This window comes from Scleropages formosus, chromosome 3, assembly GCF_900964775.1.
Source record: "Scleropages formosus chromosome 3, fSclFor1.1, whole genome shotgun sequence".
NCBI lineage: Eukaryota > Metazoa > Chordata > Actinopteri > Osteoglossiformes > Osteoglossidae > Scleropages > Scleropages formosus.
Window position 1 is genome coordinate 26,438,741 of NC_041808.1, and position 14,207 is coordinate 26,452,947.

The window sequence follows — 14,207 nt, forward strand, 5'->3', positions numbered from 1 at the left end:
TGTGGGTCCCTTTGCTAAAATGGACAATTTGCCAAGTACGCGTAGTAACAGTGCTCAACAGCATCCCTTAGATGCAGGTTTTTAGGGACTGCAGCACCGTTGCATAACTCTGAGGCTAACAGCACAATGCAGCCTGATCAAGGGTTCTTTGGCTCTCGTCGTATCATGTTTTGTAAATGCTCACATGCAGCACCACCTGGTTTTCAGCCCTGCTACTAGAAAAGCGTAGTACCTTCTCGGTTCTGAACGGGCACCTCTGTGGGAAAGCGTTCTGCCACAGGACACTTACAGGGCTTCCCCTTGACCTGCCGAGGGCTGTAGCAGGCGGTGCTGCTGTTGCTCGATGCCGAGCGGTTGGAGAACTGCGAGCAGCGAAGGAAGTCGGGCCAGGAGGCATTGAACATCTGCAGGACAGGCTCACAACCTTCCTGGGCCGCCTCACAGAACGACATACAGGGGAAGATCAGCCGCCTCGGGGAAGAAGAGAGAGGGATCAGCCGGCCAGAAAGACACAATTCTGCATCTTCGAGACCATTATCATTTCATTCCTATGCTGAAGCTTTCATCCAAAAAACCTGATATATTTTACCAGAGTAATCCAGGTGAACTACTTTACCTTGTCGTAGCATGTGTGCTACAACAGGTCACGTTACGGAACCAACAATAGCGTGGTGAAAGCGATTGACGTTAATTACTGCAATCACTGCAGCCCAATCTTATTTACAGTCTAAAGCCTCTCATGATTTTGTCAGCTATCCTAGAATAAAAAATCAATTAATTTTTTAAAAAAAACATCTTTTTTAGAATTTTATGCAGTCACCTCAGTTTTCTTAGTCTTCCTACATGAGATGAATATTTTAATTGTTTAGTTATGTAAACAACATGGGCAACCAAATAAAAACAGTTTGGTTAATTGGCCAATATCGTACCGGTGCCTCCCGTGTTGATGTGATTTAGCAGAGCTTTAGAAGCATGGGGTATACGGTATATAATTTCAAGTCTGTATCAGTATTACAGCTTATTATTTTTAGTTCCCTTCATTAATGTTCTACTTGGACTGCAGCTTTGCCTGAGCGTTCAGAAATCGATCAGATGCCCCTGGCCAAAACCCCCGTTGTTTAGAAAGTGGCTTCAGTGGTGACAAAAAGATTCTCCAAAACCCACACAGGTTCATGTTTTCATGAACTGCAAATGTCACTGGCGCCCTAATGAGTAGCTAATTCAAGGCCCGGTTATGGTACATCTGAGCAAGGTGATAAACCTGAGTTGTTCAAATAAAATCTTCACCTGCTTTGGATGAAGGCAGACAATAATAATAATAATAATAATAAAGATGATTAACCCTAAAGGGTTGTTGAAATTCTTCTGCCACTTTTAAACTGCTGTGAATAAAGGTGTTAAATGGATAAATGGCAAATAACTGTTCTTTTTGTGGGAGGTTTAAAATGGTTAGAGTTGTCACCCTGTGCACAGAGAACCCAGGTTTCAATCCCACCTCCTGCTGTAGTAGCCTTGATGAAGGTATTAATCCTGAACTGACATAGCGAAAAAAATTCCCCTGGTGTATAAATGGGAAACCCTGAAAGTCTCCTGGGAGAAACGTGCCGGCTAACTTAATAATAAGAGGCTGTGCTTTTTTGCCGGCATACTTGTCATCGCCCTCCGTGACGCATTCCGGAAGTGCCAAGCTGCACCCGAAGAGCATTATGTGGCGGTAACAGCTCAGGCGGTTCAGGTAGCTGAAGAACTTGAGGAACATCTCCACCTCCGTGCTCTTGACAATGGCGCGCCGGGACGACACGCTGCTCTGGTTGTAGGGCAGCATGTGACAAAGACTCTCGCTGATGTCCGAACATGCGTCTGCAGGGAAGGAGGGGCACGGACGTTATCAATGTTCTTCACAAATGAAAAATGAGCTCTGAGAGTTTTAACAGACGGCGTAAAGAGGAAGGCATGCGACCAATCGGCATTAAGGAATATTTCGCCTACTGTATTGTAGAGCAACTTTATTAAATGAATACACACACACACACATTTTCAGAACCGCTTGTCCCATACGGGGTCACGGGGAACCAGAGCCTACCCGGTAACACAGGGCGCAAGGCCGGAGGGGGAAGGGGACACACCCAGGACGGGACGCCAGTCCGTCGCAAGGCACCCCAAGCGGGACTTGAACCCCAAACCTACCGGAGAGCAGGACTGCGGTCCAACCCACTGCGCCACCGCACCCCCCATTAAATGAATATGCAGTAATAAAATTGCACCTTATCCTTACAGGTTTATTACTGTACACTGTGTCAGAAACAAAACAGTCGATACTTGCAAATTGGATAAGCAACATTTCATAAAATACGTTGTCATGCAATGACACTGTATAAGATAAGAAATTGTTTCCAATTCCCCCCCCCCCCCCCCAATTTATGACAGTCTACAAATACAGAAATAAATATGGCCACGTTTTCCAGTTTGACTCTGCCTTAAGGGGCCAGACTGATTTAATAAGAGTGGATCATCAACAACAATACTGGTTGGGTTAATGAACCACAGAAATTCATTCTGCTCACTTATTTACAAATAAACCTCCGCCAGAGATGAAATCCACTATCAAGCTATTAAAATACGCTTTGGACTAATTTTCTGTGTGTTAAATTGACCTTGATAATGGTCGTTCTCGGTAGGTCAGAGCTGAAATATAATGGAGTCATTAGGACCTCCTGGAATTATAGGATTTAGTGACCGAGTGTGAAAACAATATCAAAAGCCAAGCTTTTCTCTCATTCTGTATTATTCTACCCTATTACTTGCCATTGTTTTCAGTGTAACTGTATGGATTACATTTTTATACAATAATTGCATTAACAAGCTGTAAATTGTATGTGTGAATAATAAAACACAATCCAGCAACATGAACAGTATTTTTTTAAAGCACTTCTATATGCCAAGTACAGAAGTGCCTGAGCCGCTGAAATTCAAGTGACCCTTTTTGATTATGATAAATGGTCTTGTAACCTTAATTTAAGAACAGTTTTTGTCTTTTCTTCTTCATTGTAATTCTTCCGATCCTGTCACTTTCAGAGCTCCTGGATATTTGGCTGTATTTGCTTAATGATTTATCTTTATGGTGTTTGGATCATCTGATGAAAGTGCTGCGACCGTGTACTCTCCACACAGGTCAAAGCTGTAGGACGAAACGTGGTGCCGTTTCGGAATTCCAGTCATCGTCCCCATCTTCGCAAGGGACACAGGCTGAAAATATAATGCAACCTTCATCGGGGTCCCAGTAATGTCCAAGGCTCTAAGTTTCCATTACTTTAGCAGAAAAAAAAAAGATCTAATTCACTGATGTGAAGTCAGAATGTCAGAGATAACATAAGAGCACGAAATTTAGAAAAAGTACTCAAAGATGGAGTGATAAGAGATACTAGATGGATGAGCGATGCTGACAGAGGTGCTATACATTTTACTTGTATTACTTGTTTATCTGACACTTTTCTCCAAAGCAACCTGCAATGTAAAGCACCTTGTAGTGATTTAGCCATTTATGAAGCTGGGTAATTTTTACTATATCAATTCAAGCAAGTACCTCGATCAAGGGTCCTACAGCAAGAGGTGTGATTCGATTCTGAGTGCTTCGAGTACAAAGGTGGCAGCTTTAAGCAAAGTTCCCCCAGAGTACAAATTAAAATAATAAATTAGATGTCAGTATGTTAGACCTAAAAGATGAAGCAATGTGACATGAGAAGTATTTCTTAATTCATGATACTAATATTCTAAAAAGAACATTAGAATAACATGTAAATGAAGAGATAGCGAACACCAGCAGCAGGCCCATGAAGAGCACAAAAGGTGTGAAGATACAGGTTACTAGACCTTTTTCCACTAGAAACTTCCACGTTCCTCACCTTGGTCAGGGCTGAAACCCACTGTCTCCTGGGTGGTGACTAGGACCAGGGGGCTCAGAGTGGAAAGCGAGGTCACCCACTGGGGCGTGCTGGTGATGGTAGCTTCCTCGGGGGTGCTGGTTATGGTTGGGGGCCATGAGGAGGAAGAGGCGGAGGAGTTGCTGGAGCGGGGCATCCAGTGGCCCATGCCCCGGCTGCTTCTGTTGTGGCCGGCGCTCCGCAACACCGACTGCGTGCTCGGCTTTGACCCCGCGGCCATCCCAGGCAGGTCTGTGCTGACAGTCATCACAGAGATGTCTGCGGTGGGGACACTTTTGCTGGCAGACAACCGGTTGGAATCACCAGATTCCAATAATCCATTTCCAATTATACCTGTGTCAGGTTGGATGAAAAATAAAACACTCAACAGTCATTAACGTAACACATTATTGAAATAAAGAAGTTTCATCTGGATGTCCTCTGCAGACAGACGAAAGGAACTCTTCAGTATGACTGATGCCATCTCTCTTCTGATGCACAATACCACAATTTTGCAACAAAGTTCAGAAACATTATGTATGTGATTGTCCTTCTGTGTGTGCCTATATATATATATATGCATAAGAGTAAATATGTACATAAGGATAACAGAATCCTTATGTATAAAACATTAGCAGAAAACAAAATGCATAGTGCAACAGGATAATGTCAGTTTTATGATATTATTTATATTTTTTCTTTCTAAAATATATTTTTGAAGATTAAAAAAATGTATATACATATATATATATATATAATATATATATATTATATATATATATATATATATATATATATATATATATATATATATATATATATATATAACCTTTAAAATGATTTCCGCGTACATGAAACGACATTGCTTTAAATGACACGACCAGACCCTTCCCTACATAGTTTGGTTATGCAATGATGAACTGTACCTGCACACCGCTTCTCAGCACAGCTTCCAAACATTCATACGTCTTGTCTTAAACGGAGTTTATAATAGCATTGTTCTGGAAAAGAGCTTCATTGCCTAAAATGATAATGATAACTCAAGGACCTGCATATTCATTGACAAGACACGCGTTTCAGACTCATAAGCACATTTGCATACTGCATCTCTTCTATATATACATTTTCCAGCAGCTGCGACTAAAAACACAAGCGACCTCAGGCGTTAGTATAAATATCTTCACGCAGGCCGGAAAAAAAGAGGAGTGGCCTGACACGTACGGAATTACTCAGTATTCCAACAGGTGCCTCTCTGTCCTTATGACTAACGCTCCCTTGTCTTTTTTCTCCCCCTACCCACAACTGAGTGCAATGGACGGTGTAACAGGAATAGAATTATTTTGGACATTTGCACCAACAGTTAAAGCAGAGGCTGAAAATTCTTCTTCTCTTGTTGCCTTTACCAAAAAAAAAAAAAAAAAAAAAAAAAAAAAAAACAGGGAAACTGGACAGTACAGCCTATGAATGAACTGGAGCTCATTGACAGAATATGTGACTCACAGCATATTTTCCCTTTATTTAGTGCAGACGCTAAAACAGAGTAAAAATAAAGCCCCGTTAGTCCAAACCGGCCATGACTAGCAATAAAGCCCTTGACCTGCACGTAACAAAATTCACAACATTGTTCATCAGACTTTACTGAATGTGTTATTCAGCTAGAAATACAGGACTGAAAATAACACACAGCTTATCCTAAATACAAAATGTAGGGATTTGGATTGCTGCCCTTGGACTTGAAGGACACTGCTTTGGGTGACACCTCCTGCTATAGTACCCTTGATCAGGAAACCCTGAATTTTTTTCTGTTGTTGTTGCAATGTCTGCAATCACTCATCCTAAGTGGGGTCGCGGTGCACCGGAGCATAACCCAGCAACACTGGGCCCGAGGCCGAAGGGGGTGGGGGGGACACCCCGGACGGAACGCCAGTCCACCACCTCAAGCGGGGCTCGAACCCCAGACCCACCACACAGTGGACACCGGCTAAACCCGCCGCACCCAAAGATATAGCAAAAATGACTCATCTGTATAAATTGGTAAACCACTGTAAGTAGCTTTGGAGAAAAGCCTCAACTAAGTAAAGGTAAATGTTACACTGTAGGGGGTGCGGTGGCGTAGCGGGTCTGCTCTCTGGTGGGTGTGGGGTTCGAGTCCCGCTCAGGGTGCCTTGCGACGGACTGGCGCCCTGTCCTGGGTATGCGTCCCCTCCTCCTCTAGCCTTGCGCCCTTTGTTGCCGGGTTAGGCTCCAGCTCGCTGCAACCCCGCCTGAGACCAGCGGTTTCAGTCAATGTGTGCTACACTGTAAACACTATGTCACCCTAACAGCATAGCAATTATGCATTTAAAGTATCTATAGTATCTATTTACAAATATGTACTTTTTTTGCTTTCAATTACACAACAGATTGAAAAAAGTAGCCATAACTGGATCCTGATCCATTACCTGGTAATGTTAACTATGAAATTATGAAAGTCAATAGTCAGACTGAGGGCTGAGGACACGTAAAGTGGAATGCAGTCCTGAAACATCGAGCTGAGTTAACCTTAACAGCGTAGAGCACCTTTCATTTTGCTCATGATCATTTATCCCTCAAAACACCCAAGTTCAAAACCCACCTCCTGATGTAGTACCACTGGTCAGCGTACTTACCCTGGATTGACACTGTAAAAATTGTCCAGTTGTTTAAGTGTGTAAATCACTGTAAGTAGCTTAACACTGTAAGTCACTTTGGTTTTAAAAAAAAAAAAAAAAAAAAAACATCAGCTAAAAATAAAAATGTAAATTTCTGACATGGATAAATCATACTCAGTGTTTACAGCATTAAGCACCTTGGTAACTGTGATGGAAAGTGGACGCATTTTGCAGGGGACAGCAATGCATGTCAAAGCCAAGGACAAATGTTTAGGTGTCTGGACGCAGGCTCGGAGACGGAGCGAGATATTTTGGTGCGCTCTGACCTCTCGACGCCCTCCCTGTGAGATGCACGTTCAGCTTTATTGCCGACAAAATAAACAAGGTGAACTTGCAACAAGGGTAAGAGCAAAGTTTTTGAAGTCTGAAGACTTAAACTGATGCTCCTTTTTGTTTAAATTTTTACATCCCACAAATGGCCTGTACAGCGCTGCAGTCAGTGGAAATGTGTAGCTTTCGGTGTTATAAAGGTTAAAACGTCTAATAAACTGGTCTTTATACAAACTTCCTCTCAATCAGCCCAGGGGGAGGACATTTTCGGTACTCCTGGAAGGAAAAACATATAAATATTCTAAAGATAAACAATAAAAGAGGATATAAATATCCCCAGATTCCATGTGATGATAAAAAAATTAAAAAAAAAAAAAAAATTCAGGCTTTTAAAATTAGGAATGCTGTTTTTAATTAGTACAGTGGAAGAGCTAGTAGGAGGACTAAACCCTGGCAGACCTGCAGAAGCTGAGGAACGCATATCTGCTGGAAAGGGGATCTTTTTTAAAATAATTATTCATTTGAATTAGTCTCATGTTGCAAATGCACACTTGCGCTTATCAAACACCAGAAAGCTAGTTATTTTTCCAACGAGCTCTCGCTTCTGATCGGCGTCTTTTCGGGAAAAATCGACATGTTTTGCGTCAGCCCTTAAAAGTTTTCGCGTTTGTTCTGTATGTGACTCATAGGGCTCCAGTGACATAATTAGATATCTGGAGATTACATCCAAAGCATCCAAATCTATGCCATCTGTGGGTGACAGGAAATCGGGGAAAAGTTGGGTGAGAATAATAAAGGCAAACAGAAAAATTACTAAACATGGTCATGTTAACATGACGCAAATTCGCACGCAATACTGAAACATCAGATACAAATTAACATGACCTATGCTGCAGATTGTACCGTGGTACAGGAAGTCAACTTCTACACATATAAAAAATGTTCAGAGGAAAAAAAAAATAAAAAAATCTACACATTGCAGGGACGTCGGACTGTTTTACACATTTTATCGTGAATTTAAGCACAACCAGTAGTGGCATCCATCCATTTATGTCTCTATGAATACTATGTATATATGAGTGTGTTACAGCGTGCTGCTGTACAGGTGTGTGAATGACTGTAGGGAGATTACGGCAATGTACCTAACTCTGTAAGTCACCTTGGATAAAGGTGTCGGATAAATACTAGTTAATAATCATTGTACATCGCTGGAGGAAAGCATCCCCGGACTGAATTGACATCAGTGTAAATATTTTAACGTGGGTGAACATTTTGTCCGCTACTGTTTACACCTGCGGAGCTTTTCTTCTACGAAAGCCAACAGCTGTATAACTACAACTATTTATAAAAACTGCTTTCTTTCAGCTATTTACTTGTAAGTTAAAATAGTTAAACAGGACATAATAAAATATGCATGTTTCCTCAGTCTGTAGCAGTCATCTCGGCAGCTCATGAAAAGTTGGCAAATATTCCAGCATAACTACTCTGCATACAGAACATCTCCAAGCTCTTAAGAAGCTTAAAATATCACTGTTGCTGGAACAGGACTCAGTAAAATCTAAGTGTTTCTTGTAAGGAATATTGTAAATTATCTGTGCCACTAGGACAGGGGGTGATGGAAAGTACTCCTTTTAAACGTGGCGTTTTCTCACAACACAGCTGTTTACCTTAATGGTTGTTAAGATAAATTTCAGTCTTAATCAAGGTTAAAGATGTAACGAGGCCGGGGGGAGGAGGGGGCATGTTGAAGCAACTGTAATGTATTCCCCCTGTATTTGTGTTTGTGTAACACAAGCACAAGGGCTTGATCATAAAGATGAAGCGATTGAATAATGTGTTACAACTTTCTCTCATGATACATTCTATATGTTCTCAGTTTTTGGCTTCCATGTGATGGACTTGAGGTGCCTCTGTCCCTCAGTGCTGCTGAATCCCTTTCAACATTCAAGCAGGGTCTCAAACACATTGCTTTCACACACACACTTTGACTTTTATCTCCTCGCAGCTCAGCAGGCCTGCATCACACCATCTGTTACAAGAGCCTTTATATCGTCTATGAATCAATTGCATATGCAGTTACTCGAAACTGTTTCTCGACAATCACGTGTTTGTATCAAAAGCTCTCTATCCATTGCTGATGCACTTTTGTTTAGTCTAAGTTGCACGTCGGTTTGGAGTAAAGGATGTGCTAAATGAATAAATGTAGACCCAAATGTAAAGTGACCAAAGTTCTTTTTTTTAATTGTATAAAACACACGAGCTGACATTAAGCAATACATTACTAGCATATTTTGTTGTATTTTCAGATCTAGCTTATTCCCCTCCTACAGTATGAGCATCAGGCTCAGTCTATTTGTAGCTCTATATCAAGTGATTAATTTCAGTTAATCCATATGCCTCTTTATGCACATTCATAATTTAGGAATAAGTGGGTGAAATGACAATGTTAATGCATTCCACCATCTGATATCAGGGAAGGATACAGTGATAGTGGATTGTTTATAAGTACATCTCAGTATTAAATGTCCAGCATTTCCAGCAGTATTTAATGATCGTCCAAAGCATCCAATTAAAGCATTTAAAGAACCAGCAAGGAAAAAGAAATAATAATAATAAAAAAAAAAAAAAAAAAAAAAAGAACTGATGGGAAGTGCTTAGGCGCTCTCAGGGGATGGAACTGCATACATCTTTTAATGGAGACAACTGCTTTCCGGCTATTGCTCACATATTTGTTCAGTAAAAAGCAACTGGGGGGGGAGAAAGACTCAAGCACATGACATCCATTTATAAACTTTGAGTAGTTTGTCTGTCAATGTTTCTCATTCTTTTTTAGCGCGCTGATCGGAATCTGTGGGCTCCTTTCAAAGCATGGCTGCACTTGGAATATGAAATACGGCGCATCTTTCGCCACCTACCAGCGAGTGGGAGGACAGAAAGGGATGACTCCAGTATGACAGAGCAACAAAGCGCCGATGGTATTTCGGCTTCAATGGCTGTTTAATCTCAATAGACTCTCGTCTTGACGCACAGCCCTTTCTATTTCTTCTTCTTCCCTATCCATCCATGAAACACATTTCTAATGATTTTTTCACTGTTAAAATACTATTCCGTTATAATTGCAAGAAATTAACAAAATAATAATGGATGGAATGTGCATTGTACCTCTACAGCTAAAGGCAGGGTGTCTTTCAGTGAGAGCAAAGGGGAAATATATTTCTTATTTATGGTGATATAGAAGTAACGACGCAGGTTTAACAAATTGAACAAGGGATTCGTTTAATCTGTTTTGGTACACAAGAAGAACAACCAACGCATAACCTAAAGCGGTGAAGTGACAATACACGCAAACACACAGACCAAGAAAAGAAGCATAGGACGACTTACCTAGGAAAGTGAGGAAGATGACGAGCACACAGACGAGGGCGCACAAACAGGGGATGAGGATGAACAGGAGGAGCCGGAGGTACTTGGCTGATCCCGCTTTCTGAGAGCAAGCATCCCCCATATTGTCTTCATCTGTCCCCAACACCTGGTGGAGAGAAGAGCGCAATGGGACGGTGCCCAAGTGCGGCTGGGGACACGATAACCTCACTCTACAAGGAAGGCCTCAACCATGTACAGTATGAGTATATCTATCTACATTTACTAATTCATTTATGCTTTTCACACAAAGTCACTTATTAATTTTTTTGTATCAAGTCAACTTACCTTGATCAAGGGTAAAGTAGAAGCAGGGATTCAAACCTGGGTCCTTTGAGTCCAACTCCAAGGGCATAAGTTCCAATGTCTGTGCTAACTCAATATCTGTATCTATCTATCTATCTATCTATCTATCTATCTATCATTAAAAGTATAAAACTGTTGGACAGACCTGAATGTACTTGGACCTTAGCAAAAGCAACTGAAATTATTCTATCATTTTAAGTGTGTCTCACGTCTAAATTTCAAAACTTATTACAATAAGTATTAGAAAAATGGCAGTGGTAGTAAACAACAACAGCCAGATAGATAGATAGATAGACAGATAGATAGATCCTCCCACTGTTCGCACACCTGCACTTCACCGTTCACGTGCTATCGATACTCTTACACTGGCTGGCAGGTGGAAAAAGTGCCTTCTGACAATGACATTCAGCCCTTTTTTTAATGATAACATGTTATGATATTGTCATTAAGTTATAGTACAAACAAAATGCCGTTGAACTAGTATCAGAGACAAGGACGACAAGTCACAGCGGGTTGATCTTCTGAACGGATAATAATAATAATAATAATAATAATAATAATAATAATATTAAAAAAAAAAACCGTGATACCTGGCAGCAGTCTCAGTTAGACACCCCTGGAGGAGCAGCGCGCCTCTAACACTTTGCACCGGGAGCGCGCACTCGCGGAACTTGCACGGGGGGACACTTGAGCGACGCGCTGAAGGACATGGTCCGCTTCGAGGACACGAGCGCCAGTGCGCGTCTCAGCGAGCAACCGGCAGCTTTCTTTTTTTTTTTTTTTAAATAAATTGAGGGGGGGGGCGTCCCTCCTCCTGCGCATCCCGCTGGGTCCTAGCGCCGGCCTCCACAGCCCCGGCGCTCAGGGATTTTTCTATTGATACTGTATCACTGATCTGTACTATCGATCGGCCTGTGTGCAACAAGCATGCGTACGACCTCATTCGTGTGATCATTTTCCCAAATGCATGCCTTTTCAGCACTATGTCTAAGCCCGAAGTCACCAGACGAAAGAGCTCAGTAAGGGTACATGGTTGGTGACATGTGGGCAGATTCCCGCTCGTGTTTCACACCATAGATGCGTAACAGACAGAGTAACAATTATTTCAAAGTCGCTCCACATGGAGAAATAAAGTAGCAACTTTAATTGCATTACTACCGCTACTGTTGATATAATTATGACATCAGTGTTACTGTTGGAATCTTGGAAGATACTCTATTATATAGCCGAGATTTAAATATACACACACGTGTGCGTGAAGCACGTGGCCGTGATTTTCGGACGAAATGTGGACCCCGGGCACTGGAGCACCGTCTAACACCAGGCCTATTTATAACCAGCAGCTATGTGTTCACACTTGGGATTTTCCATTGCAATGGCAGCAGCGCTATAAAGAATGAGGAATCTGACATGTCATCTTGGGAGAAAGGGTATTTTTAGAGTTTGACAGGGGGGCAAAATCAGAGCTCTGCTGACAAGGTGGAGGAATCTAAACAAACAAACAAACAAATACAAAGAAGAAAAAGGCTTCACGTTTCCGATATTGAAATGATGACCCAAGAGAAAGCACAACACGTTCATCCGACTGAGCCTTTCAGAACTGTGACTGAGGTGGGAGATGAACAAAATGTGAATTCATTCATTTTGCCCGAATGAATGAGTGATTTTCCCAGTGCCCCTAAGAGCAAAAGCTGATTGCGAGCATCACACGCATTAACCTCACAAAAAGACATCACAACAACCACTTTAAATTAATCCAAATGATCACAGTGACCATTCCTGCTATTTTCACTGAAACCTGTTGCAGATATTCACATACTAATGAAAAGCAAAAAGTCTATTCACAAATAAAATAAACTCCCCCCCCTTTGGAGAGAAGTGCCTGCTGAAGGAATAAGTATAAATGCAAGAATCTATTTTTTAGATGCCAATGTGCAAAATGCTTTTATCTTACAGTGGGAAATGTTACCTTAGAAGAGTTTAATAGGTAATTATACTTTTTAAACTTCACAGTCAGCCCCAGTCTACCCTTATAATGTACTATCTTTGTTAGGTGGTGAAAGAGGTTGAACTTACCCTGCTAGTAAAGCCTGAGTGCTGACACTGATCTTCCGAGTTCGGCATTGTTAAGATGCCGCGGCGGCCCTCGTCACCCGACTTCACTCTTACTGCTTGTCCTCATGAAATTACAGAGAAAAGGGGTGGTTTCTACATTCACACCCCCCCACCCTTCTCTGTGTGTCAGCAGCCCACATGGAGAACTCCGAGATGTCCTGTGCCAACATTGTCTCAGAACTCCACCCTTAGAGCGTCCAGCCCCTTGCCTTTCTTTGTTTCCCCCCCCTCCAAACCTACTAAAAAAGGGAAACAACCTTTAACTCATGTCTTTAAATTCAACCCGTGAGAACAGCATTACGGTGAAGATGTTAATCACAGCTCCAAACTTCATTACTTCCTTGCAAAAATGGAAGCGTTTCAAAATCCCACTACAGACTGCTTTATCATACCGTGACCACATAAATTCGGTATAAAATATCTAACTGGCACTGTAAAAATGCCTTTTAAAGCATTTCACAACCTGTACTCAGATGGTCAGTTTAGCAAGATCATAGAGCCTTCACTTTCAGTGTGTAATGCCTGAAAGCAAATTTCCATTAGCTGAGCTTTTTAGTTGAGTTGAAAAGACAAATATTGTTTTTTTTTTTTTTTTTTTTGATGAGGACAGGGGACACACATGGACGATCCTTACAAATGTGAAAATATATTCCATTACTTTGGTCCACACCAGAAGATTCGGTCATCTTTTTGGAGGTTCTTACACAGTGGCACATAACCAGCCCTGCCAGATATTGCACCTTTCTGTTCTCATGCTGAATTGTGTATCTATGCATTTCCTTTTTTTTTTTCCCCCCAGGATGCTGATTCTGGCTATTAACAGTTGTGACCCAGGTCAGTTCTGTTGGCTGTAAAAAATGAAAATAAAATAAAATGCACAAAGGGCTTTTACATGTATTTTAGAAATTATCTGAAGTTATATTAAAGAATTTATGCCAAGTCTTTAAACAGTTCAGAACAGAGGTCCTGATGATGCCTTGAGAAAGATTCCTGCACTGGAGACTTTCACGACTCACACTTTTCTAAAGAACCTCAGACTGATTGTCTTTTTTTTTTTTTTTTTTTTTTTACAGCTTAACCAATTGTATGTAGTTGGCTACGGCGAGTTCACCTCGAGTTCATCCTATATAAAAACAAAAAAAGAAAAAAAAAACACTGACTTGAAGTAGCAACAATAAAGACAAAACAGGCAGTTTCCTTATTCAAGATATTCTATTATAGCAGATAGCATAGCCCATCTGAATATAACATAGCAGATGCATAATTACACTTTCAATATTTCAAATAACTTTCCAACTTTCTGAAAACAAAGGATACAAATCAAAACAGACCAATTACACATTTTTTTAACCAGAATCTAAATATTTTGCTTCAACAGTTTACAAATTAATCATTTTTTTTTTTTTTTTTTTTTTAAATGGACAACTTTGCTGAAAGTTTAATATTTGCTACACTGAACAAAAACAACCTGATCTACTGAAAATTA

The 14,207-nt window shown here is 41.0% G+C and overlaps 1 protein-coding gene across 2 annotated transcripts in view; it reads right to left on the reverse strand.

Moving 5' to 3' along the window:
• corin (corin, serine peptidase) overlaps nt 1–12,769 on the reverse strand; it is a 33,311-nt gene extending 20,542 nt beyond the window's left edge. Inside the window, exons 1-5 of one of the 2 annotated variants that reach the window (XM_018738617.2) lie at nt 12,683–12,769; nt 10,265–10,409; nt 3,903–4,274; nt 1,650–1,860; nt 290–471 (exon numbers count right to left, since the gene is read on the reverse strand). In XM_018738617.2, coding sequence (XP_018594133.1) covers nt 290–471; nt 1,650–1,860; nt 3,903–4,274; nt 10,265–10,409; nt 12,683–12,730 — 958 coding nt within the window. In that variant the 5' untranslated portion in view covers nt 12,731–12,769. Of the gene's footprint in view, nt 1–289; nt 472–1,649; nt 1,861–3,902; nt 4,275–10,264; nt 10,410–11,196; nt 11,334–12,682 lie in introns of those variants that run through there. The other variant, XM_018738618.2, reaches the window with a different exon arrangement.
• Nucleotides 12,770–14,207: the final 1,438 nt, after the last annotated feature.